Raw genomic sequence first — 26,143 nt, forward strand, 5'->3', positions numbered from 1 at the left:
TAGCAGAAAGAAAATCCACTAAGCCTTTTGTTGATTTCTGCAAGGAAGTGAAGCTGGCATCCTGCTGTATGCGATGCAGAGACTTTGCTCTGCCTGTTTTCAGTGCAAATTGAAAATCAGAGCCTTCAGCTCTTTCATCTGCTTTCGGGCTTCCCTGGACAGTGTATTCGTAATCCTGTCGATGCTTCCTGCTCAGAAGTGCCGCGGCTCTGCAGTGCTCCCTTGCTGTGGGGCATCAGTGCAGCTCTGCTGAGCCTGTCTTTCCTGTAGTCAAGACGTGGCTTCCCACGTACCTTCAGGATGAAGCTGCTGTCTTGTTGCTGCTTGTTGGTGTTGGACTGATACCTTGGGGAATAGGTTCGACCCAGAGTATGTGATCCACACGTCAGTTCACATCTGTCCAAGTCCTTGAAAACTGCTCAGTAGATGTGTGGACATCCTGCTAAAGCAGGCAGTTCTCATTAGCCTACAACAGGTACCATCCGTTCAAGATTTGCACAGTGGGTCATGGCTCAGGGGGTCAGCTGGTCTTTAGCCAGCACCAGGCAGCATTCAGTTGAGGGTGATTCATGGGGAGACAAATTCATGGTCATGTAGCTGGTGAGCTACGGCTGAGGCAAAGAAATTAGGAATTTCTGAGTGGTTATTTCACAGCATGCCTCCCAAGATTTTCTAATGCTTATTGTTAATTATCTTTGCTTGCCTGCTTACACTGGAAAGCATTAAAATTGGAAAAGCTATTTTATACTCAGAAATGGTATTCCAGGTAGTAATTGCTGCCCCAAAGCCAGCAGGTAAATTGCAGCTGTTGAGTTCAATACAGTTTCCATGGTATGCGTTAATTAGAAAGCCAGGCTAGCAAGTACAAAGCTCTTGGATATCTAAGGCATTATGAAAACCTAGCAATAGTATTTGCTTCAGCCTGTCATGGAGAATGTAAAGATGTATTTCCTTTTGTTGGCCTGGTACGTCTTGCCTTGTGATCCTGCTAAGTATTCTCCAACTGTTGGCTTCAGAAATTATTTTCTTTCCTTTAAATGCTGTCACTTCTATCCTTTGTAATGCTAAATACCTTGGCTGAGACTCTAAATTATTTTCTTACCCATGCTAATAATTCATTTCTCTGGAACCAGGTGATATATATTGATTCCAGCTGCCCTTTCCATCCCTGTTAACTCATTTTTCAGATGAGGTGCCCGAAGAAACACACAGCCCTGCTGATGAATATGCAGCATTGTCTGATGTAAAGCTGTGTGTTTATTATTTTCACCTTTATTGGCTGTTTACATGCTTTTTTCCTGTCTCTTGGTTTGTTGCAGATCCTGCAGGCTCTAGGGAAATCATATCATCCAGGCTGCTTCCGATGTGTGGTCTGCAACGAGTGTCTGGATGGTGTGCCATTCACTGTAGACTCTGAAAACAAAATCTACTGTGTCAGAGATTACCACAAGTAAGGACAAAATAAACAGCAGAGATGCTCCAATCATCAAGCCTCTAATTTAGCTTTTCAGCTAATTAGGAAGCCTGGATTAGTAAAATAGGGACAGGATTACAAGGTAGAAGTTTGAGGATGGGGCTAGACCCTAGAAATTCCTGATGTCTCTCCTCTTGCTCTGCCATTGACTTTCTGTGTAACTCTGAGGAAGTCACTTGACCCCTGGGCTTCAGCTGCCCCTTCTGCAAAGCAGAGATAGTGAGAAATAGTGCTCATGAAGTGTTCACTGATGTAAGAAATCAGTCCACTCTAAAGTAAGACTGTGAATGCCTGTTGAAATCAACGTGACTTGCTTTTTGAGTAGTTGCAGGGGTGAATTTAACTTTTAAAGAATGCTTTTAGAAATCAAAGTGAAACTTTTATCCAGCTCTAAATTAAACAACCGATAAATCCACTTAAAAAGCCACTTGTCATTTAGTAAAATAAATGTGCTCTTAGCTGGTAGTTATGATATTAGAGCTGCATACATTTTGAGTGTCCGTTTGGCTTGCTTTGCTCCTTGCTCCATTTTCTGAGCAGGCAGAGTATTAAGTTCCCGGCTGCTCGGGCAGCCCCGGGAACTGTTCTGTGTTGTGCCAAGATCAGAGTTGCCTCCGTGTGCCACTGTTGTTCTGAAATTATGCATGTTTCCTTGCTATTTTGTTTACTTATTTATTTATCGTGTTACGTTGTGTTATAAGGCCTTAAGGAACCTTACGGTCCCATGGTGGTTTCTCTGAGGTTTCCTGCCCCGCTGCAAGGCTGCCACTTCTTTTAATGTGTTTTTCTGGGGACAGTCCTGCTCAGTTTCTCCTCATTCTCTCTTCCAAATCTCTCAGTAGCAGCCAAGAATTCTGCAGTGGGTTTGCTTTTTTCCTGGCACTAAATGTAAAATGTAAGATCTTTTTTTGCCTGAGCAATGTGTGCCAAGCATTACTTACAATCAATCCTAAAATGAATTTATGATCTCGGGATGTAAAGCTTTCCTGTGGATAAGTTATTTACAGCTGCAGCTTTTCGTCGTATCGCCGAGAACATACAGGCCTCTCTTTTTCTGTTGATCTATAACTTGCCTTCACTTTCTCATTGCTCTTCCAGAGTTTTAGCTCCAAAGTGTGCAGCGTGTGGACTTCCCATTCTGCCCTCCGAGGTGAGAGCCTTTTATGTCGTATTCCCTCTGGGGAGGGAGCATCATGTCTCAGGCCTTGCTCTCTTTCACACTTCACCCTATGTCAAGACGGATGTCCTTGGGGATGGGGAGAGATGATCGCTTCCTCCAGTGTGCAACCTTTTGACCTGGGCTCATACACTGCCCTTGAGATGTGACCCTTCTTTTGCTTGATAATGAAGCTTATTTCTGCTGAGCCAGGCTGCTTTTTTCATCTCCTGCAGGATTATACTGCTGTTAGTTTTATGTTCGGGATACCTTTCCTTCATGTCAATAAATGCTGGTGGTGCTCATGAATGACCTCTGTGTGACCCCTCTGGGATGAACTCATTTTAATACTTGGAGGAGATGAATCTTGGGCAAAACCAATTTAAAATGCTGAGAAATGTGATATATTGAAATTACTGAGTCATTAATGCCTGATTTGGGGTAGATGTGACTGTTAAACAGAGAGAATTTAACATTTCTGATTTTACATTTTGGAGGATATCTGCAGTCGATGATGAAGCTTTACTGTAAAAATAACTGCAGGTGGCAGGATTTATTTGTGGTGTCTAACCAGCAGCTGAAGTGCATTTGTTCAACATTCACATTGTTGCAGGAAGCAATCTACAGAGTGCATGTGTCTGATCCTGCCGTAATCCTTTGTAATTTCTCTTTTGCTTGAATGCTTACAGGGGTCTGATGAGACTATTCGGGTTGTGTCCATGGACAAGGATTACCACGTGGAATGTTATCACTGCGAGGTAGGTCAGCAGCTTTCTCAGGGAGTGGGTGCTTAACAGTGATAACTACTATTATTTTTAAGATGGAAATAAATCTCCTCCCTTCCAATGGCAGCAGATAAGCAATTCAAAGCTTGCATTGTGCGACCCTTTCTATCAGTGGCTGAGAAATTTCCAGTTTGAGGACAAAAGTTTTTGCAGCAATATTTCTCAGCTGCAATTTCATTTGCTATCCATAAAATTATGGGCAAAGAGTTAATTATCACTTTTAAACTTGGCAGTTTATTTGTTAATGAAGGAAAAGTGGTGACTTACTAACGTTCTATTGCTGCCTTTCAGAAGCCTTGAGCTCCAGATCACATTAGTGTATCTGATTTCCAAGTCAGATTGTTCAAAAATGCTAAGGTGATGACTGATCCTGTCTGGTGTAAGTTACCTTCACTCTCATGGGAAATGAATGTGTCATTGGGGCTGGAGAAAGGATATGGCTGCACAAAAAAATCCCAGAAGGTGCTAGCTCTTCAACACGTTTGGTCTCCTGTGCAGGGCTTCCCAGAGAGCCTTCATACTTCTGCTCTGTGAATTAAAATAAATAGATGTCTTCTCTCACTGTGCTCATATGCAGTGGAAAGAGGCCCTGACTCAGCAGGCTGGTTTCACATCAGTACAACTGCAATTAATGTAATGTGAAGAGGTGAATCCTACCTGAGAGTGTAAGGAGACACGAGCATGTTTAAAATACATAGGGTTGCACCTTGCCACGAGTTATAGCTTATTCCATAAAACTGCATAAGACAAATTTGTACGAGGCTGCCCCTCAAAATGCCTATGTCAGATGCTTTCCTTCTTGTGGCAAATGTTGGACTTACTAGGAAGGAGCTGTTGGCTGGGTGTCTTCTGTCCTTGTCACAAAATCACCTTCCTGGAAGCCAGACCCCGCTTGACGCTGGAAGGTGAACACATGCTCTCATAATTTGCATGGCCTCTCTTTGCAGGACTGTGGGATGGAACTGAATGATGAAGACGGGCATCGCTGTTACCCGCTAGATGAACATTTGCTTTGTCACTCCTGTCATCTGAAACACATAGAGAACGGCACTACTCCAGCGGCTGTGTACCAGCACCACTACTAGCCAGCGTGGCCGGCATGGCGAAGCCTGGTCAGAAGACTTGTTACGTGATCTCCCTCTCCACACACTCAGTTGTTTTCCTGTGCATGTTTTTCTCCAGTTAGCAATGTTCCTGTAAAAGGGTATGAGAGATTTTTGCTGGATTCCCAGAGTCTGTATGCTTGTGAGTTACAGCTGTATCAAACCACGTCTACTTGACCAAGAATGTGGCATGTTATCTAAACTGATGAGTTTACTTTTACGTGCCTTTTTCTGCTCTCTGGAGATTCCTCTTGGCTCATTTTGGAAGATTCTTCAGTGAAAGCACAACTTGCTGTCATGTCTATGAACTCAGATCGTGCCATGCACGATTAAAAAGCCAGAGGCTGGCTTGCCTGCCTGCCTGCCTGCTGGGGACACCCCATCAGCCTACTAAGTGTTTCGTGACAAGCACATTTCATCAGATTCCCTGAAGGACATCAACCTATTAATACCAGTTTTTAGACACTCCCTCTCTTTTTATTCATTTTTTTAGGAAAAGAAAAGAAAGGGGTCTGTGCAAAATGGCGTGCTCAGACCTTCCAGGTAATTCCCTGAACTCCAGTATCAAGTCTGGCTGTAAAAGCACCAACTCTCCAAGCACAAACCAGGCATGCTGGCTGGCAGGTGGAGGCCGACATCCCATTTCAAACAGAACAAAAAACTGGAACAAGCTAGGCTAAACTAGCGTGGTGACTTGGGGCCCAGGCTTGCGTGTCAGCGTGATACGTAGGGGCCAGCCTGCTGTATCAGAGTCTGAATAGTGGATTATATTTGGAACGGAAAGGTCGGGATGCTGAAAGTGTGGACACTGGGGAAATCCAGCCTCGTTCTTGCTTGCAGAGCTTGCTTTGGAAAAAAACTCTCTGTACACAGACACTTGCCGGAGTTTTTCAGCTTGTCCCCACAGCTCAGCCCCCAGCCTGGCCACTCCTTTCCGTGGTGTTTACCCAGCACAAAGCCATTTCATAATGGTGCTTATTTAGAGCTCTGGGAACAAACTCAAGATTGTTATGAAGGCTTTGTTACACAGGATTTAGAGCCCAGCTCCACAACCTGTACTCAAATGAGTATGTTGGTATAAACAGACTTGCTCCCATGAATAATAACAGCTTATCTGAGCAAGGGGTTAGTGAGTTTGGCCCTTGCTTTCTGTTCTGCTGAGAAAGCAGAAAGGCAGATCATTTATCTTTTTGAACCCCCCTCCTTTATAGTCAAAGAAATCTGCTTCCCCAGTATGTGTTACTTAAAAGATAGATGTGCCTGCAGTGCATGTTCTGTAGGTACCAAAGCTGTGCAGCCCCTTGTGTACAGGTACAAAGTTTTTGTTTAAAAAAAAAAGCTTTTAATTTAAAGTCTCGGATGCAATCAGGGATCTTAGCTACCCTTTCTGACATATTATGTGGAAAACTAGTTAAATCCTAACGTATCCTTGCTAAAGATGTAAACTCAGTTCTGATTGATAGAGGACAGGATGACATTCTTGAAGATCTTTTTAGTGAGGAAACTACAGTAAATTAGCTGAGTAGTGGCACTGGGACTCCCGGCATGAGTCTGTGCCAAGACCCCACTATGGTTCAACCAAACCTCTTTTCCCGTAGCATGGATGTAGCTAGATAGGTGCTTGAACTTCACACCACGTAGTCAGACTGCCTCGTGTACCCATCTGGAGCAGCACTGGTGGCAGCTGCAGCAAGCTGCCTGTCTCTTGCCTCTGCTAATAAATACCACGGGCCTCCGTTTTGAGTGGTGCAAGTTGCTGCGCTACGTATTAAACAGAGGCACAAGCATCTGCTGTAAAACAGATGAAGACCAGTGGCCTGTTAGCACCCTCCTACACGTCTGTATCAGCTTGCCTTGGCTGAAGTGTGAACGTCTGAAACTGCCCAAGGCTCTGGAGCTTGGTGGTCTTGGTGTGGAGTTTCATCGGGCCAGCAGACCATCCAGCCTTCTGCTCCATCCAGCCGTAAGCACCTCCGCCTGTTGCTGCTGCTCTTCGGGATGGGGATGGTGGCACGTAGCTGGAGGTTGGTCCTGCGCTGGAAACCATCCAGAGCCCCAGCTTTTGTGTAGCTTGGCTTTGTGGTGCCGTTTCTCCTGGGGGTATGCAACCCCTCAGTGAGCGGCCGAAAGCTCAAGGCGGGGGGGGGGGACGGGACACTTTCCCACTGCAGTATACATGGCTCTGGGGTATATATAATTCGGACAGTTTTATCTGTGATTTTAGAGGAGGTAAAATTGACCCCAAATATGTGAGCTCCCTGGAGCCTTAAATTTGGCCTCCGAATGCCCGGCACACCGTGTCAGCTTGTGTCCTGCAGCGCAGCTGGGCACGGGGCAGGGGGGTGTCTCAAGATGCAACTGTGATCTTAGGGCTGTCTGAAGGGACTGAGGTGGGAAATAACGCCAGCTGAGTGTCCCTGGTAAATAATTCAGATAGTCCTGGGCAGGTGGTTGCCCTCTCTGAGCTTCCTTTGGCGGTGAAGGCAGTGAGATATCAAAGTGGTTTCTAGAAGTGAGCTGGAAACACCAGCCCTGATCTGTTGTTCTGCCTCTGAGAGACCAGCTATTACATGGCTCATGCTTTTGCTAGCTCTTGATTTTTAGAGCAGCCCCTCACGCACATTTTCTGGCCTTCATTTTGGGAAGATCTGAAAATGCTAGTGGGGCTTCTGTTTTCATTTTAAGCTGTGGTTTAAGCTACTGTGTCACTCTTGCAGCCTTCCTCACAACCCCAAAATAAGCAGGCAAAAAGGGGAGAGGGAGAAGGGCAATTTTCCTTCGTGGAAAGCCTCGAGCAGCCTGTGTGTGGAGCCTCCTTTGTGTCAACAGAAAGCTTGGCCTCTGCTCCCACATCGTGTCTTGTTACTCCTGTCAGCCATCCCGTATCCCTCAGCGCTGGGGAAATGAAGGCTGCCCTACTTTCAGTTTTGAGGTCCAGTATAAATTATTAAGTGCCAATGCTCTCTTTTCCTGTACTTACGAAGAGCTAGAAATGACGTGAAGCTATTGAAAATGGAGCGTGTGAGTTGGTGGGTTTGAAGCTGAAGTGTCTGCTGCATTGCCCTGCTCCCCTATGTGTGCTAACTTGCACCGCTTTTATCTTTGGGAGTTTGAATTCATTTAAGCTCCTTATTATTCCTGCCTTTTCTCCTAGGCTGTGGGTGTCTGAGTCCATGCTGATTGTCCCCGGCTCTGCAGCTGCCTGATTTTGGGTCTGGTAGGGAGGCAGGGGCATCCTGCACAGGGGAGGCTTCACCTCCTCCTGACCCCCCTGCCAGGCATCTGTGGAGCTCCAAGCCCTCACTGCCTGCCTTAGGGCAGCTCCCCCAAAGGAAAAAAACAGGCAGGCAGGTAGCTCTGGAGCTGGAGGTGTGAGCCTTTGCATGCTCTGCAGAAGAATTCCAGAAAGCGTGTTAAATTCTGCCTGTAACCTGGCTGATACGCATTGCATTTTGCTGTTCATGTGAACCTTGTTGTCTTTTTATTTATTAAGATGCTGACATGTGCTATGAAAAGTTAGTCTTACTTCCTCCCCCAGCGTGCTCTTCTGACTGGTTTTTGGGTAAGGGACCCTTGGAAGTCCCATTGTGCTGGTAATGAGTAACTCACATGCAAATAGTTATTCAAGTGAATTCCCTGAAACTTGCTTTCAACGGCCAGAGCTTAATAGATTTTTTTTTTCGTTCAGATCATGCTGTTAAATTCCTATTGTTTAGAATATGGAAACTCATTTAAATAGAGATTTTTGCATAAAAGCCAGGGGAAAAGCCCCAGCTGTAGAAGAAGCAGACATTTTTGTGTAACTTAAAGTATGACAAACACCTGTGATCAAAGTGATTTAGGAAACTGCCCTGATGTTAAATGCAGGGAACAGCATTTTCAAACACCCTGGTGAGGAGTGTTTGATGAGGTCCATGGCTCTTCAGTTTCTAAGTTTCATTTGGGGGCTTTTCAAATGTTTTCCCAGTTTTTCAGGGTTTAAATGATTTTTTTGTAGATTTTTAACTACAAAGTGAATAGCTCCTTGGTCTGGAAATGATGGAGTCTCATCAGCATGAGGTGTGCTATGGCAGATGTGAAAGGGGGAGACTGGGCTCGTAAGAGCTGGTAGGGGTCTGGCTGGCCGTTCGAAAAGAAGGGGTATCTTTGGCTGCCAAGAGAAGAAAGTAAATATCTTCCTGTGCTTTCTCCTTGTGCTGATTTATAGCACTGGGCAAATATTTGGCATCCCTGAATTTCAGTATTCGGGTCTGTAAGCGCTGCTGTGACCTCCTCCTCTTTCTCCCGTGAGTTCATAGCCCTGGGGAGGATCACAGGCGTGCTCTTCCTCATGAATTTAGTCCCAATTTTGCACTTCTGTATTCCCTGGAAATTTTACTACTTCATTATTTAAGCAACAGCAAAACCGGGTCCTTGCTTAAAGGAAAATAGACACACGCTCCCCATCCTTACTTGAACACTTTGACCTGATCCTCCAAATTACCGGAGTATCAGCCTGCTGCTGGTCGATGCAGCGGCACCTTTGTACTCCACTGCTGTTGCTAAGAAAATTGCATGAAGAACTCTGCGTTAAACTTGAAGTGCACAGGCAGGCAGTCCCACTGAAACCAGTAAGGCTGCGCACGTACATTAAAATCAATGTCTGTGCGTAGGTCAGTGTTGGATCAAGGGCAGAGTGATTTTATTACAGATAAGACATATCTGGGGATGAATCTGCAGCAGTGTAAAAGTTGCCTTGAAAAGATCGCTGAAACGGGCTGCCAGCTTTTTTGTTCAATAAGCAAAAATATGTACTGAAGCAGTGGGGGTGCATGGAGAAAGAAGGATGTGACAAAAAACACAGTAGCTGTAGGGAAAAGAGGGCAGGTGATTACAAAGAGCAGGGGAGAAGGTTGCACAGAGGGGATTTGCTTTTGTTTGTTTGTCATATTCCTGGACATTTATTAGAGGGGGTTTTGAGGGGAAGCGCACCTGCGTACCCTGGTCTGGACCATGCTTCTCCCATGTTGGCCTCGGCTGCGTGCTCTGTGTCCGCTTTTGGGGTCATGTCTGCTGTTGTGTCTGTGCACATGGACATGCGGCACGAGCTGCTTGCAAGCAACCTGCCTTTCACACCTCTGTGCCCATGCCAAGTGTTTGTAGATGCATTTTGAGCAACCTTCTGTGCATGAATGTAAGGACAAATTGACCTAGGTTTATTGCTGGAGAAACATCTCTGGAGTCAGTACCTGCGGGCAGGGAAGGGCTACGGCCAGATACACGTCCCTTTTCCCCCATCCTCTGAGGCCGAGCGCCTGCATCACTGGGAGAAGCTGGGAGGGGGTTTGCCTCTCTCATTGCACTGCATTTGTGCATTCATTTTTCTTTGCCATTTCTGCGTCCCGCCACTCGCTGGCTGCAGTGGCACAAGGTGTACTTACTGGAGCCGATTGGGCAGACGTCTTCCTGCCGTGATCCCAGACAGAGCACAGAGCTGCTCACCCATCCTAAGGAGAAGCAAAATTAAGCTTTTCTGAGTGATAAAAATCCTCACCCTGCTTTCTTCTAGGGCAGCCAGAAGCTCGCGTGGCAATATGCATCTGTAGCCCGCTAAGACAAGATGAGAGACGGAAAGAAACTGTCCCCACGTGAAAATACGTGGCGTAGAGCCCCTGAAGGCAGACGACAGGAATGCCCCGTGGCCCCGGTGCAGGGATGACCGGCTACAGTTCCCAGCCCTGCTGGCACCGACCCTCGTCCCCACGCAGCAGGTCTGCGGTGCATGGCCAGACGGGGACTTGGGCACGCACACGCAGGCTGTGGCTTTCTTTATCTGGAAAGCAAATCCAGAGCCTGGCTAACGATACTGAACGGTACTAATTGTTTTGTTTGTTTCCTTCAAAGCTCAACTCCAGGAAAGAGTATTCTAGGATTTGTGCTGGTGTAACTAACCTTAGCCACCTGTGAACACAGCCCTCTTTTCTTTTGTGCTGTTAAATATTTATAAAGAATGAAGGCTGGCAGGGGCAGCGAAGCCACTGGCCTGTTGTGATTTCAGTGATTAAAGACAATACCATAAAGCGGTGCTCAGTGTCAAGTCTTTCCTAAAATTACGATTGTCATCGCCCAGAGTCCATGGGGAGGGAGTTACGCTGTGAAATGATGATTTCCCAACTTCTGCCTTCCTCCTCTCCCCCTGTCTCAGTAGCTGAAGCAGGGACTGGTGGGGGGAGACCTTCTTCGTGGGGTTCACTGGGGACTTCCAGTCCTTTGCAGGTGGCTGGGATTTGCCGCAGCCCTGTCTGAGGCCGTCCTACTCCGGTGTCCCTCCAGGGAGACCCTGGTCCTGGGGTGAGGAGCTGGGGAGGGATGTGCTATGGGTGGGAGCAGGCTCCGGTCCCAGCACAGGGGGTCTCCTTTGCAGCGGTGGTGGGGAGGGTTTTGGGGAAAGTTCCCGTGGTTCTGGGAGGCAAGCGGCCATGTGGTGCCCCCATAGGCTTTGCTGCAGTCAGCGACCATCATGCCTCATGTCCAAAGGCGGGATGTTTAAGTACTGCTGGCTGAGCAGCACCACAGCAGCATGGAGCTACCAGCTAAAATGAAGCTGATAAAAAGGATTCCCTGTAATTATACTTCGGGGTTCCCCCTCCTTGAGGTGAGAAGCAGCCCAAAACTGGGGGACGATACCCGGAGGGCTGGATCCAGTGGGAAATTGGCCAGGAGGTGCCCCAGGCCTGCTCCATGCTGAGCCCCCAGAACTGGGCTCCCCCCCCCAGCCCAGGTGGGGGTGCCCAGGTAGGCACTCGCCTTCCCTGCAGCAGCCATCCCCGTGGTGGTGCCTGTGGCAGGGGGCTGCAAAGGGCCATGCGGAAGGCCACAAACCTATGCAACGCCACCCAACTCTGGGGTGCTTTCAACTCCCCTGCACCTCACGCACCCCACGTTAGGGGTATGAGGGTGGCCGGGGTGGGTCTGTGCAGGAGCGGGGGGGCTGCCCAGGAGCGGGGTGAGTGCAGGCAGCACCCTCGGGATGGAGAACAGGAGGGGAAAAGAAAAAATAAGGGGCCGAAAGGAAAAAATGAGCAGCCGAGCCAGCCAGGAGTCGAACCTAGAATCTTCTGATCCGTAGTCAGACGCGTTATCCATTGCGCCACTGGCCCTGCTCGCGGTTGTTCTTCTGCCCGCATGCACTTTACCACAGATCTCGCTCGGGGGCGGGGCCGCCAGTGGGAGAGCAGCCAATCCAACGCGACCTCCCCGCCGACACCCCTCCTAGCCCCTCCCCTGGGGCGTGGCTTACCGCCCCACCCGCGTGATGGCCAATCCCCACCGGCTTCGTTTGAACGCCCCCGCCCCTCCCGCCCCCGGTCGCGCGTCACCGTTTCGCGGTGCCCTGGTGGCCCCCGGCGCGCCGGGGGCGGGGTTAGAGCGCCGTGGCTCAGCCAATCGTGGGGCCGGCGAGTCAGCCCAGGCGCTCCCCCTTCCTCCATAGGTGGTGCCCCGCCCCGTGGCGCTCGCTAACGTGCCCGAGTAGGTTTGTCCTGCGCGGGGTCCCGTCCCTCAAGGCCGGGGGACGCGTCAGTCTGGCAGGGAGGGAGCGGCCGGGTCGGAGGGGGTGAGAGCGACGCGGAGCGGAGCCGGCGGCGGCCGGAGACAGCCGGAGGGGGACGAATGGCGGCGGCAGCGGCAGGAACGGCGGCAGCGGCGGCCTACGCCAGCCTGAAGCTGTGAGTGACCCGCCGGGAGGGGGGGACGCGGCTCTGTCACCTGCCGCTGCCGGCGGGAAGGGGACAGGGCAGGCGACCGTTGCTCCAGCGGCCGGCCCTTCCCCTCCCCCCGCCCGTCTCGCGCTCCCCTCACGGACCCGCGCGGGGTCCCGCCGCGCTGCGGGGAGCCCTGCGGCGGGCGGCGGCTCGCTGCCGCTCTCGGCCGTGGCTGCGCGGGTGCCCCGTCCCCGCCCTCCCCCCCGGAGCCGCCGCCGGGCTGTGCCGGGCTCGCCGCCTCTCCCTCGCTTCCTGGGTTAGCGCGAAGGGCTTGGCCCGAGGCAGCGGCTGCGTGCGGCGGCCCGGGGCGAGAGGGAGGAGGACTTTGGCCGCGGGTAGGGATCCGATCCCCTTCCGCCGTCCATCATCAGATGGCTATCAAGCGCGGCTGTGGGTAGAAACGCTGCTGGCGGTTCGCGTGTCGGTGTCGTTTCCCTCTGACGTGTGTACACAGGAGGGCTAATGCGTGCCGGTCTTCTCGGGTGCCCGCCTTAGCATGACGGGCGAGTTGCACTGCTGAGAGGGTGGCTACTCCGCCGTGGGAGTGTTGGAGTAACTGCTGCTCTGGAAAGAGGAGGTGGTGCACGGAGCGGGGGAACCTAGGCTGTCTTCTGCTTTCTTTATAGGTGACTTTTGTAGGAATTCGAGTAGTTGACGCGACGCAAAGCTCTGTATATGCAATGTTACTTGCCAGCAGAAGGTTCATTAAGCATACATGCACATCAGGCCTTTGTGGCACGGGTTTTTTTTTTTGTGGTATGGTTTTGCTGCTAGTTGATGACTTTGAAATTTTGGGACTCTCCTGTGTAGTGCTTACTGTGACTTTTCAACAAATTCTTCTAACCTGCTGGTGTATTTTTTTCATCAAAACAAAGGTTTTAGGGGAGAACCCTTTGAACTTGCGTATGCCAGATGTTTGCTTGCTGCCTTTATACTGCAAAAGAAGTTGCATAACCAAAGCAACACAAAGTTAAAACTGAAGAGGTGTTTCCATTATAAGCCCTCATGCTGGCCGGTTGAAACTCCTGAAGAAATTACTCTGAGCACGAGACTCTTTATGGCTGTCTGAAGCCAACAGTGAAACGTCCTTGTGCATTCTAAAGGTCTTTTGAGGCTTTTGACCTCTAAATATTAGCTTGAAACTCTATAATTGAGTTACTGATGCCATTTTCAGGCAGCAGTATCTGAAAGTGATTTTTAAGCCTGATTTAACTGTACTCAATGCTCTGTTAAATTTCATTTGGCAGTCATCTTCTGGTTTCAGAGCAAACATACTTAGATCTTTCTTAGCGATCTGTATGAACAGTTTGTCATAAAGCTGTTACGTATTTAACTGGGCTTCTTTCCTTATTTTGATTAGGTAGCAATGTGAGGGTACACAGACACTGGAGATCATTGAGTATTACTGAAGAGTAAGACCATCAGTGATAGCTGAAAGACTTGCTTATTTGGCAGAAAGCTTTTTTTTTTTTCCTCTTGTCACCTAAACGATGTTTGTCTTTCTTTAAGCTGAACTTGTGATCTTTTTGCCTGCAGAGGAGAAAAGGTGAGTTGTATGAGTAGCAGTTATGTGGCTTGTAGTACACAGTTCTTACTGAGATTTTATTTTAAGTAAAAGCATTTTTCTGGATACAGGCTAGTACAGAATTCTCTCATTTAAAGTTTAATCTTAACTAAAAGTAAGTTTTGATCTTTTTAGAACAAGGCTGCATCAAATGTAGTTTAACATGAATTTTTATATAAATGTGAAAAGAGAATTGGTTTTTGTTCTGAAAAACAGGCTTTTTTCCTGTTATTACACCAAGTTGTGATAATGCCTGTAGACTTCCTACCAAGCATTTTAAGATACAGGGCCATAACTTGGGTGATGAGTCAAACTTACTAAATTGGCAAAGTCAAAGGAGAATGTTCTTCTAAGAAATCCAGGCTACACTTCAGTTTGGGGATTTAGTGGTAACAGTGGTTTTCTCTTTTTTTTTTTTTTAACTGACTTCTCATTCTCACTACGGAAAGGTCAGATTTTGCAACTGCACCTCTTCTGGGTTGTCTGGTGGCCCTGTATGGAGCTTCACTGATTGTAGTGGTCTGTGGGGTCCCATTCTGTACATCCAGTCGCGGGTTCTAGCTCTGAATGCAAACCTCTTGTGTTTCTCATGTTATCAAAAGTAATGACTCAAACCCTTTGTGCCTTGACCAGTGTCATCAGTCGAGTTCAGGTGATGCGGTAAAAATGCTGATGTCTAGTGTCTTTGCTACGGTTGGAACTATTTGAGTTACACCAACAGTTACTGGGGAAAATTATTAACCTGAAAACTGCTATCCATAGTTGTGTCATCTATGTCGCTGCTATACTTGCTTAACTTCCTCTTGTAGCCTCAGGAATAAATCGTAAAATTCAAACAGCTATTGCAGGTAGTAAGCTAGTGGATGGTAGTGAAGCTACCAGTCCAATTAATCAATTAAAACTGCTTGGTAAAGCTGTCTGCAGAATAGAGAGAATCCTGGCTGTTGTTTTGGCTCACTTAAAATCACTTTTTTTTTTTTCTTTGTGCTTGGGTGAAGAGTTATCTTGCCAATAGCCTTCTCAGTATCCCATGGGTCTCTGACGCTAGTTGTCTTCCAAATTGAACTCCTCCTGCCCACAGTTATGCCTACATGCTTTGTGAATGTACTGGTCAGTCATTAGTAGCTACTGCACTGGAACACAGTGCCTTCCACCTGCCTGTATTTGGACAGAGGTGCAAAAGTGCATCTTGTCTTTGTTTCTTTTTTTTTTTGCCTGTTTTCTAAACTAAGTTTTCAGAGTTTGGATAATACTTCTAGAAAGAACAGCTACACATCCCTTTTCTTTTTTGCTTAATCTAAGTGGCTGTCATGGTGAAACTCAGGGATGTTGGTTGAGGAGGGCATTAACTTATGCAGCAAATAAGTTTCACTTAAGATGATAAATAAACTGGAAATAGTTATTATGAAGCTATGCCTTTAATACATACCTTTTCTTGTTTTTAAATGGTATTTCCATTAGTGGTTTTTAATCCTGGAATTATACTCCCTTTCTCCTCCCTGCCACAACTGCTGCTCCATGGGAGATGTTCCAGTTCCTTGAGCTGTTCCTGCTTGAGGAGTAATATTTATTGTAGATGTGTAATTAGCACACCTGCTCACCTAGAAAATCTGGAATCTCTGGAGTGTTGAAACCATCAGCATGTTAGCACTGTTACTTAACACGCTGTTGGGACTCTGTGTGCGCATACTAATGTCTTTCCTATATCTCACTGCAGACCACTTTGTTATCTTGAGTACAGAAAATGCATTGCTGCGCAGTACAGGATGTGCTTTTGGCTTGCTTTATGACAGTATTTAGAGGCTGACATCAAAGAGTTTCCTGCATTAGAGCAATGTTAAGTATTTATGGTGAAATAATCAATTACTGAAGTAAGGATTTGGCTGTTGAGGCCTAGAAGGCTTAAGTGATATTGAGTGAAGTACTATCTTTAGTTGCCATTAGAGCATGATGGATCCTCTTTCATGCTGTATCTGAACACAGGAATATTCTTGTCTGTAAGATCTGCCTAACTAAAATGTGGGATGCAACTCTGCATCATCGTCATGATGTACAACACTGCTTTATAATATAACTAATGAAGTGAAACTTCACAACAAATATACAAACTAAAAAAGACTATCTCACTTAACTGTAAATTAAGCTGACTTTATACATGGTATAAGCAAGCAATGTTTTTGTTTTTTCTTCTATGTTTCTATGTTGGAAATCAACACTTTCTTTTGTAAGGCAGCCTTTTGCCTTGGATTATTAAATGGGACAACTCTTGTTTTGATCAATGGCTTAAAAAGAGAAGGCAAAGTCTTTAAAAAGAGATCCATGAAAGTGGTCAGTTAAAACAACAGAAGATGGTTTTTCTTGGAAGATCCTAAGGTGCAGCTCAAGGGTTTTGAGGTAGGATGACTTCCTCTGTTAATTTCTCGTGAAGCATAGGTATACAGTAAAGCTGAATTGAATGAAGAAGAATAGAGAATATTTTGTAATATAAGTAGCTAACAAGAAAAAACACAGAAACTGTGAAACTTCCTGCTTTAAGGTAATTTCAAAGTATCTTCGCTTTCGTAAGAACTTTCAGAAAGTTTTGAAGGAAAAACACTCTTGATGTAACACCAGCCTTGTTCAGACACTCACTATAAACGTGGAAAACATCTTTTATTCAAAGCATGACTTGGATGCTACTGAAATAACTACAGAAATGAGAGGTAATGAGTTAACTCTCATTCAGATTCTGATTGGTCATAGATGTTCTTGTCCTTCTTTCCTTTTCTCAGGCCCATGTGGAACAGTCTCTCATCTGAGCATTAAAAATGCCTCTTGCATCTAAAAACTTATGCTGCAACGCAGTACTTGGCCCAGTTTTGGAGAGTATGGGGACTAACTTCCGTAGAGCCATTTAGTTTTCTCTTGTTTTACTATACTACTAGGCATACTCACTTATGTCAATGACCAGAATGATTTCATGAGGGTGGTAGTGCCTGAACTAAAGAAAATGCCTGAACTAGAAAATCAAAAGGCTTAATTTTTAGTGAGTTTTACTGAATTTTCTTTTTGCTTCTTAAAGGCAAGATAGTTGAAAGCATTTTCTAATTGTAGCCTCTGTGTACCCTTTTTACATAGGTTTTCCTTTTGACTGCTTCTTCAGCAACATGAGCTGAAATAATGAAAAACTACCTTTTATTTAAAAAACAAACAAACCCCCCCAAAAAACCAAAAACCCCACCCCCAAAGAAAAACCACAACCAAACTCAAACTAAGACCTGATATGTAACTGTGCTGTGTTTTCCTTCTAGGTTGTCCGTATTTAAATAACTTGCAGATACAGTTTCAGTTGGAGAAGATTTTCAAAATGAGATCCAAATCACCTTTAGTAATGCTTGAATTTGGTGGTTGCAGTGCTTCAATACTTTTTCTTTTTTTGAGTACTATGTGTTATATTATCAGTGTCAACTATTTCCATTTATTCTTTGTTCTTTAGCAACACTGAGAAATAGTCCGTGATAATGGTGGTCAGGTTTAAAAAAAAAAAGTAAATGAGAGGAACCCAGATTTTGTAGAGGTTTTATGTGCTGTAATGGAAGCAAGATTTGCTGTTAAGAGTTCTTGATGTTTTGGATGGTTATAGACAGCAGTGACAACGCAGCCAAGGAGAAGGCAGGCTCCAGTGTCAAATACAAAGGTTATAGAAAAGCAGAATGTAGCCTGGTATATGAAAAGTAGTTTCAAAAGTAACTACAGAGATTATGAGCTTCTAGAAAATACGGAGTTCTTTATTATTTTTGTTATAATACTAGCACTTGGACTTTCTGTCCTTTATTTCATTAAAGGAACAGAATTAATCTGTCTGCAGATTCCTAATAATTGTGAATGATCCTTCTTTCAGCATTTTAATATCTTCTTCTCAGATCAGTAAAATAAGCATGTGTGTTACCTTTCTAAGCTTGTGATAGACATACAGACTTGGTACTGAGTGGAGTCTGTGGAAAAACACCATTCTTGCGTGCAATGTTCATCAGCTTCCTTCCTGAAAGAGAAGTGGGAGGCAATCATCTTAGTGATTGCAATCTTACGATTGAAAAAGTAATCTAAATGAGAACGAGTCTACTAGCCTAGTTCTGGTAATTGGTAAGTTTGTAAATAAGCATTTGGGCTGAAACCTCTTTGAGTCTTGGCCTCTTCTTCAACTATATTTGTTTTAGAAAACTTGCAACTATTTGCACAAACGAAGCAAGGAATAAGTGAAATCATCTTTCTGTGTAAAAACTTTGAAGAGCACTAAGTCTCTCACTTCTTCTGAAGCAAGGATTTAACATTTTTCAGGGCATTGGGCTTTTCAGTTTGTGGTATTGTGCAGTTGTATTTTAGGCTGTTTTTAATGGTGATCCCAACAGAGAAGTATTTGTTTAAGTTCTCTCAACTTCGTAGACTGGCAACCTGATTTCTTCCTGCCCCCTCCTCTTCTCCCCCCCCCCCCCCCCCGACCTCCAAAACAAAACCACCCAAAGCTCCAAAACAGTGGATGCCAAGACTGTTCCCATGTGCTGCAAGCTGCTGAAGCCTAGAGTCAGTTTGGTCCATTGAACGGAAAACAGGGATCACTTGTCTTGTGTTCTCCATGACACTTTTGTCATCAAATCTGGTCTTGGGAGAGGACCACAGGAAGGAGGATTTTGATTGCAAAGTTTTATTTTCTGTGTGTGTCGAGGGTAAAATGCAGATTAAGCAAAGATAGAAATGTACAAGGCATTGTGGAAGAGGAGATAAAGGTGATTAAAAAAAAAACTGTTAAAAGGGCAATGGTAGTGGCAGGAGACAAAATATGGGCTAGGATTTGAGAGAAAGAGAAATGCTGGGGCTGGTCTAGCAAAGCAGGGCATATGATACCTATTGAGAGGCCAGGCATAATTTGCACTGGCAGCCTTAATTCTCTCATTTTTTTTTAACTCCTGGATGATGAGGGTAAAAGACTTCATGTTCTTCAGAGAAACTATTATTCTTGAGTGGAGTAAATAGAAAATTTGTTTATATGACAAATATTCTACACCTGTAAGCTTTTTCTCCGTTGTTTGAAAACAGGGTTTAACTAATATGCAAGTGAATTTCAGTGCTGAGAGTATAATACAGTCATGCCCTTTTTGCACTTTATGATGAAAAGAGCAGCTTTTAAAAATAGTGATCATGGATGGAAATGCTCAGTTGTGCTCTGTATGGTTAGTGTAGGTGTCTTGTCTACGTTGTGTTCTTCATACAGAGTATTCAAAAACTGAAACTACTTTGTTTGGACACTATTTTACAACCTGCTATGTTAAAAGATTTTTTTCAACTTATTTTGCTTAAGATAGTCAGATGAGTAAGAGTGCATAAGCATCTGTGTTAAAGGTATAAGAGGTCCAATATTAAACTTTGCAGTGCCTTTTCTTAGTTTTCTTAGCTGGAGTTTTCTTAGCTTAGTTTTCTTAGCTGGAGTCTTGTGTGTCAACTGACCTCCCAGAAAGAGCTGACTGTTCAACTAAACCAACAGAAGTTAAGTAGCCGCAGCTTTCTCTTGTGGAAAAAAGTCGTCTACTGTTTCCTGCCAACTAGCAGTAGGTTTCTGACTGCACCTTAAACAGTATATCCTGATTTCTTTTTAAATTCTTTAACAAATTGAGGGCTTATAAATGTCCTTAAGCTTGTCTTGCCTGTTCTATTTGTGTAAGCTTGTTTGCTCTTCATGCATAAAAGCAGCTCCCATTATTGCTATGAAACCCCCTTAAAGAGCCAGGGGTGCACATGTGCGCTTCATCAGAAACAGAAGCAATGAAAGCAAAGTAGGGGTTTTAAGGCTTCAGCATTCAGTGAACTGCAAGTTTGTATTTCTTGCTGTGATGTTTTTAGTTTCAAAGATAAAGCATTTAATACATGTACATGAAAGATTAGAGAAGGCTGATTTACAAGGGGAATACTGTTGATGTGTTTCCCACCTTAGGACCCATAGACTAACTTTCCTTTAAAGAAGTTAAATTACTCAATGAACAGTTAACTATTGATTGCTTTACAGTTTATTGTTGTGTTATGGTGGGTTTTTTTCCCATTCAGTTAAGCATTTGGTCTCCTCTGGCTTTCCTCTAATTGCCCAGAGAAGTTGTAGAATCACCATCCTTGAGGAGAGTCAAAATACACCCTAAGAAATAGGGTTTAACTTTGAAGTTGGATAAACTTTGAAGTTGGCCCTGCTTTTAGTGGGTGGAAGGTGGGGTGTTAGACATGTTAAAAGAGGTGTTCTAGACCTCTTTCAAAGGGCTCTTCTGATCTAAATTAGGATTCTAATTCAGCTTTCTGAAGGATTAAAAAAAATACAAAAGAAGTGAAGAAATGCAAGATCTGTTTAGGGAGAAGGAGCCAAAAAATATCTATCCTGTAGAATAAGTTTCCAGGAAAAGATGTTTAAATCTCTGATCCCATGTCTTGTCAAGCCTTAAACTAAGAAAAATCATTGAGAGTTAAGAACAGTAGTTCAAGAGTGTTTGGGGTTGGTGGTTTGTTTAGCATTTCCTATGTACAGCTATAAGTCATTTCTGTGTAACTCTTGTATTGTTGCACAGTATAACATGTCTGGCTTCCTGCAAGTATCTCAACAGGTGTATTTTTATGGAATGTTTCTGAAAACTGTTTAATTTTATGGCTAGTGTTGTACTGCATACAGTTTATCTAAAGGAAAGATAGGTATGAAGTCTGAACAGGATGTCAGCATGTGATTTGTCTTATGTGCCTGATGGTGAGGATACAGGTTACCCCATGTGTGTCACATAGACCTGTCTAACAAATCTGGGGAATGGTAGTGTTGAGACACCTGCTTCAATAAATTAGTGTGTGACTTTTAACTCCTCTGTTTTTTTTTTTTCCCTGTGTTTTTTCTAGTGGATTCTTACAATACTTGGAATGCTCTAATGTGAAATAGGTGTTTTTATCACTTTGGACATTTTTGTGTTTACTAGACTTGCATCAGGGATGTAGTGCTTTAGTTTCTGACATATTAGAAAGTGTTTCAATAAACTTTTTATTTTGAAGTTTAGTTTTGGCTTATCAGACTTCTAAGTGACATAGTTCAAGCTTACATGAATTATATAGTGGGCCATTATGTACACAAATTCACTTTCATGTCTTTAACTTTCAGTATTAAATAAGAATTAAGATTATTAAACAAGCCATGTATTTTGCAGTAACTGATTAGTTTGATTTGCTTTTTATGCACTGTCAACATTGGTGGCTGTTGGGAAGTAATCCAGTGAGAATTTTGGTTTTGCAGCTGAAATAAGGTTTAAGATTGCTCTATCTTTACCTGGTGAAGAGCTTAAATATAAACAAACCCAAAGTAAGTGTTGCTAAACAAATTCTTTTTTCCTATCCATTCTGTTAAAGGCATATAACACCAGAGAAATTCTATGTGGAAGCCTGTGATGATGGAGCGGATGATGTGCTTGCTATTGATAGAGTCTCCACAGAAGTCACTCTTACAGGTATTCTCACCAATATTTCTCAATATAGGCCTCTCTTGTCTATTATTTTGCTCTAGGCACTCCCAGAAGATCTTCAGAACTTTAAATTGATACTGGGAGAATTGTTTTTATCTTTAGTTACTGTTTTAAAATAGTGCTTTGTATTGTGTCCTGCAAAGAACTTTGTTTGAAATACCTTCTTGCAGTGGGATTGATGCTGTGGGTAACCAGAGTGATAGTGCTTGCCTCTTTTTGGTAAGACTGTGCTTCACAACAATAAATACTGACTCATCCAAGCTAGTTGGTATTGGTGCTACAAGTCCAAAATTAAATATAGGAAGGGTTGAACAGTGGCCTTCTGCAGCTTTTGCTGAATTGTCTCAGCTCTGTCTTTTATTTAATGCTGAAACCTGAATTTTCATAAAGCCTCTAGAAACAAGAACAGTAAAAAATCCTCACTGTAAATTTAGTTCTCTTGCAAATCTGGATTCAAATGTCAGTGCAAGTAGTCTTGAGCGTACTGATGCTGAGGTCTTCAAAATTTTAGTTAAATTTTTTTAAGAATGTGAAACTAATGCATAAAAACAATCAAAGAACTTGCATTAAATGACAACATGAAATGAAGGCAGTGGGTGACTTCCCTTTTGATACTTCAGGAGTTTGTACCTCACTATTACTAATCTCTAAACAGACAGAAATGCTACAGTAATAACTAGTATAAAAGCAGTCATTCTCTTTTATTAGGTCTCCTGTAGACCTCACGTAAGAGCAGTGTGCCCGTCCCACTGATAACTTTGGTGTTGTGGTATAATATTTCAATCTCTCCTTCAATGTTGTCCTTTCACAACTGTAAAGATAGCTGTCTCGAGTCTTTTATTAGTCTTCATCTGTTCTCATTATTGGTGTTTTAGCAGATGAACCTGCAAGGTGTTTAAAGCAAAGGAAAAATCAAGTGCTATCTTTCTCTGTTCTCCACGCTCTGGGAAAATGCCTAACTTTGATGTGGGTGTTTTGGAGTTTTTTTTAAACTTCTCTAATATCCCTTCTGCTATTCTAGAAATGTGGATGCATGAAAGTTTAACATGCTAGGACTTCTAATTGATATTTGGATACCTTTTGGATCTCTTGGTATGTTGTTTGGAATACTGTATCCCTTGCCGCATCTATGCTCTTGTTGGTAGTTTTGCAGAGATAGACCAAAAAGTAAACTAGGTCTTCTGAAATGGGAATAGGCTGAGGCTCAGAAGCAGCAGTCAAAAGTGGAGGCACAAGCATTTATGGTTTGTTTGTCCTTGATGTCTTGATGGCTTCAAAACAAAAAGTTTCTGGAAGCTGGCAGGACAATACATTATTGAGGAGTCTACTTGCTATACTATCATGTAAAGGAGCTTGAATTTATTCAATTGAATGACTATTTTGATTAAACAACATGAGAAATTGGGTTAGAATACTTCCACATCCTTCCACCCTGCATCAGGCTGTGAAATTCTGATGCATTGCTGCTTATACTGAAGACTCTAGCAAAACTTGAGATTTGACCAAGAAGCTTTGACAAACGCAGTTTAATAGTTTTCTGATATAGTCATGAAAGAAGCAGTCTGAAATTCTGATGTTTTTTTCTTCTCTTTTTCAGTTAAGAAAGATGTTCCTCCTTCAGCTGTTACAAGGCCTATATATGGTATTTTGGGAACAATCCGACTGGTGGCAGGTAAGGAAAACAGAACTGTGTTCTTTAAAAATACTTAGGCAAAATATATTGCTAAAGAAGCTTTAAAGACAAAAATAGTATTTGCAAGTATCTGAGGTTACACTTTCATCAGTATGATGGGCTGTCCTTGTGGCTGCTAGAGGATGGAGGTATCCAAATATAGTTTATCATGAATGTTCATGTACCTCTTAAACCTGTAGTTGGCTCTAAAGCTTGTTGAGTTTTAAGGAATGCATTTCAAATGTGTGCAAAGAACTTCATCTACTTACTCTTCATAACTGTTTTAATCTTAGCTGCAGGATTTGATGCAACAGTCAAATATTGGGTAGTGAAGTTTGACTTTAAATCAGTAATCTTGGTACACAAATAACTGAGTGACAGGGTGATAGACTAGCAGATGCAGCTGTTCATGTAATGATTGTGTTCCAGCTATCCTACAAATACAAAGAAAATTCAACATTAAAAGAAAAAGGACAGACGGGAACAATTCTAAATTTTAGGGAGTTGTGGGATAAGGTAAGAATAAGCTGTCTGCTTTTTCTAAGTATCTCAGTGGTGTTCAGATCTAAACAGTCACTGCCACAAATAAACCTGATGCATAAAGGCTAAGCTTCCAGGAAAGTAAGTGTTGCTATTCAAAAGATCTTTTGTGGGTAGACTTTATTAGACTTTGAGACTAATGTAGTCTGAAAAATGATGTAATAAGGAGCATGCATACTGAATAAAAGTCTCTATACGTATAAAAGATTTAAGTTCACTCATTGCAGTATTCTTGACTGAAGCGAAGTATCATTGTGTTAAATGCAGTAACTTCTGATAGGATCTTAAACTACCGAACTTTATATGCTCGTATTCTAAAAACTGTGGATCTTGCAGCAAGGAGCAGTGTAATGGACACCTGTGTCCTAGGTACTTGACAAGCCCTGACTGTTTTAAAACTGAACTGCCCCAAAGGGGAATTTTCACAACTTACAGGCTTGGTAATGCCTTTCATTCATCTAACTGAATATTATAGAAGTATGTAACTTCTTTTAATAGCTTGGATTTTTTTCTTTCCACCCTCCCCCCCACCCCCCCCCCCCTCAAAGCTTTGCACTGATTGTTAGTATACAGCTGTCAAACTAAAGATGGTACCAGTTAAAGTAAATGTCTAGCAAAGTGTTGTTAGGCAGTTCACTGTTATCTGTTAACTGTAAAACTAGTTCCATATCTAGCAATGCAGCATCTTTAACAAGCATAAATAAATGTTTTTTGCCTATTAAAGTGCTCGGAGAAAAAAAATTGCTTTTTTATAAGTTAATATCTGAAGCTCTGACATCTAAACAGAAGGTTGCACACCCAAATAGGAAAAGACAATATTGAAAATTCATGTCAGATTAAATGTATCTATTTGTGCAGCATCTTTGTGGCATAGTTGTAGATGTAATGTGCTGTTTTTATAAGGTATCTGGATGCTTCTGACATACCAACCAAAAACAATATTTATAACTTGAGATGCAAACAAGCAAGAGCATTCTTAAGTGCTTGAATATTCCACCCAAGTAAAAGGTATAACACTAGAGCTGCGGAGGTAAAAAAAAAAAGTGGGGGTGGTACCTGTTCTTTGACTAATTGTATAGACTAGATATCTGATATAATAATTCACCTGTCCATAAAACTTGGTGTGTATATAAGTATAGTAGTAAATACAAATAATGGGTAAACTTACTGCACACAACATGAAGTGTTTCTGCTTTGGCATTTATACTTCTTTGAATGCTTTAGTACAAAAACGTACTAGATTTGTGGTTCTGTACTTCTGCATGACCTGCTTATTGCTTTGCTCTATTGAAGTTGTAAGTAAGCATTTAATGGTTGTAAGATGTAGATGATGAGACATTTTTATCCATCAATATGCAATTTAATAAAGTAACCTTTTTCTTCAAAAACAAGATGGCACTGAAGTACAATAGGCTTGGAAAGAAGGCTTTGTTGTGTTTACCAACAAGTGTAAATTAATTGCTTTGAGTAAACTGTGATGATTGTTTTTTTGCTTTGTTACTTATGCAACCAGGAAAACAGGAAAACTTCCTGTCTTTAATTATTAAAAGAAACCCCCTTCTCTTTGCTCCATTTTGAACCTATTAGGATAAATATTTTTTTCAGGATAAGATGAATACGCTTTTTGGATTCTGAAGCATGCTTCCTTTTGTGTATTTCTGACTTGCTCTGTGCTTTCCAAACCACATTCAAGACCACTGGCCTCTTTCTGCATTTGCAAGCCTAAAGACTTTCAGACTCTCTCTCTCTGAAGTAAGAGTAGCTGACACTTTTTTTATCTTGTCCATTTTTTTAAATTCCTTAAACTTAACGAGTAGCTCAAGATCTGTGATCATAGAGAAGTGGGTAGCTTAGCAAGTGCATTTTGTTTCTGTTCCAGCCCCTTACTGTTAAGAACATAAAGTCCTAAGTGTAACTTGAAGAAACCTCACTCTTTCCTATTGGTTTCAGTTTTCTGGTATGGTTAGAGGCTGCTTTTTCTTAATATGTGCATCAGTTGTTTTTTTTTTTAAACTTTGCTCTTTCTGATTTACAGGCACGTATCTTATTGTAATAACAAAAAAGAAAAAAGTAGGTGAGATTTTCAGTCATGCAATCTGGAAAGCAACAGACTTTGACATCCTCTCCTACAAAAAGACCATGCTGCACTTAACTGATATTCAGGTAGGTGGATTGGTTAGAGGAGTGTGGGGGAATGTTATCTTATGTTAATGTCCATTACTAGAGGACCTAATTTGATGAAACTATGAAAAAAATTTTTTTCAGAAGCTCTTTGAACTATACTTTTTTTCTCGGATTTGTTCAGGCTACTATAATTGATGTAATATTTGGGTATAGATGTATATAAAATTATGTCATTGAAGATAACAACTCGCATTGTGCAACTTAGAATATCATCCCCGGAGTTTGATCTGCATATTGTGAATTTTTGCCCCTTTTAAGATGGTACAGTATGGGAGGATTTGAGGTGGACTGTCTTGCTGCTTCTTTGTTCTTGTTCCTAAATCCTGTGTCATCTTTTCTCCTCTGAGGACCTTCATGAAGGATTTGCTTGCTTGGCATACTGCAGAGGTGTTTAGTGCTGCTTTGTAATAGA

The 26,143-nt window shown here is 43.1% G+C and overlaps 2 protein-coding genes and 1 non-coding gene across 7 annotated transcripts in view; 2 read left to right on the forward strand and 1 right to left on the reverse strand.

The window, feature by feature from the left end:
• Positions 1 to 10,578, forward strand: part of LIMD1 (LIM domain containing 1) — a 35,447-nt gene extending 24,869 nt beyond the window's left edge. Inside the window, exons 5-9 of one of the 5 annotated variants that reach the window (XR_012041133.1) lie at positions 1,320 to 1,450; positions 2,573 to 2,624; positions 3,320 to 3,388; positions 4,363 to 6,542; positions 10,067 to 10,578. Coding sequence is in view for 1 of the 5 variants with exons in the window: in XM_072853791.1 (XP_072709892.1) it covers positions 1,320 to 1,450; positions 2,573 to 2,624; positions 3,320 to 3,388; positions 4,363 to 4,500 (390 nt within the window). In the remaining 4 variants the exon portion in view is untranslated. The remainder of the gene's footprint in view (positions 1 to 1,319; positions 1,451 to 2,572; positions 2,625 to 3,319; positions 3,389 to 4,362; positions 6,543 to 10,066) is intronic. The other 4 variants (XR_012041132.1, XR_012041134.1, XR_012041135.1 and 1 more) reach the window with 4 other exon arrangements.
• Positions 10,579 to 11,584: 1,006 nt separating this feature from the next.
• On the reverse strand, positions 11,585 to 11,657 carry TRNAR-ACG (transfer RNA arginine (anticodon ACG)). Its single transcript has one exon. It is a non-coding gene; the product is annotated as a tRNA-Arg (tRNA).
• A 408-nt stretch (positions 11,658 to 12,065) lies between these two features.
• Positions 12,066 to 26,143, forward strand: part of SACM1L (SAC1 like phosphatidylinositide phosphatase) — a 33,377-nt gene continuing 19,299 nt past the window's right edge. The window contains exons 1-4 of the mRNA XM_072853792.1: positions 12,066 to 12,224; positions 21,223 to 21,320; positions 22,933 to 23,007; positions 25,583 to 25,710. Of these exons, the coding sequence (XP_072709893.1) occupies positions 12,169 to 12,224; positions 21,223 to 21,320; positions 22,933 to 23,007; positions 25,583 to 25,710 (357 nt within the window). The 5' untranslated portion in view covers positions 12,066 to 12,168. The remainder of the gene's footprint in view (positions 12,225 to 21,222; positions 21,321 to 22,932; positions 23,008 to 25,582; positions 25,711 to 26,143) is intronic.

The sequence above is a fragment of the Ciconia boyciana genome, chromosome 2 (assembly GCF_034638445.1).
Source record: "Ciconia boyciana chromosome 2, ASM3463844v1, whole genome shotgun sequence".
In the NCBI taxonomy this organism is placed as follows: domain Eukaryota; kingdom Metazoa; phylum Chordata; class Aves; order Ciconiiformes; family Ciconiidae; genus Ciconia; species Ciconia boyciana.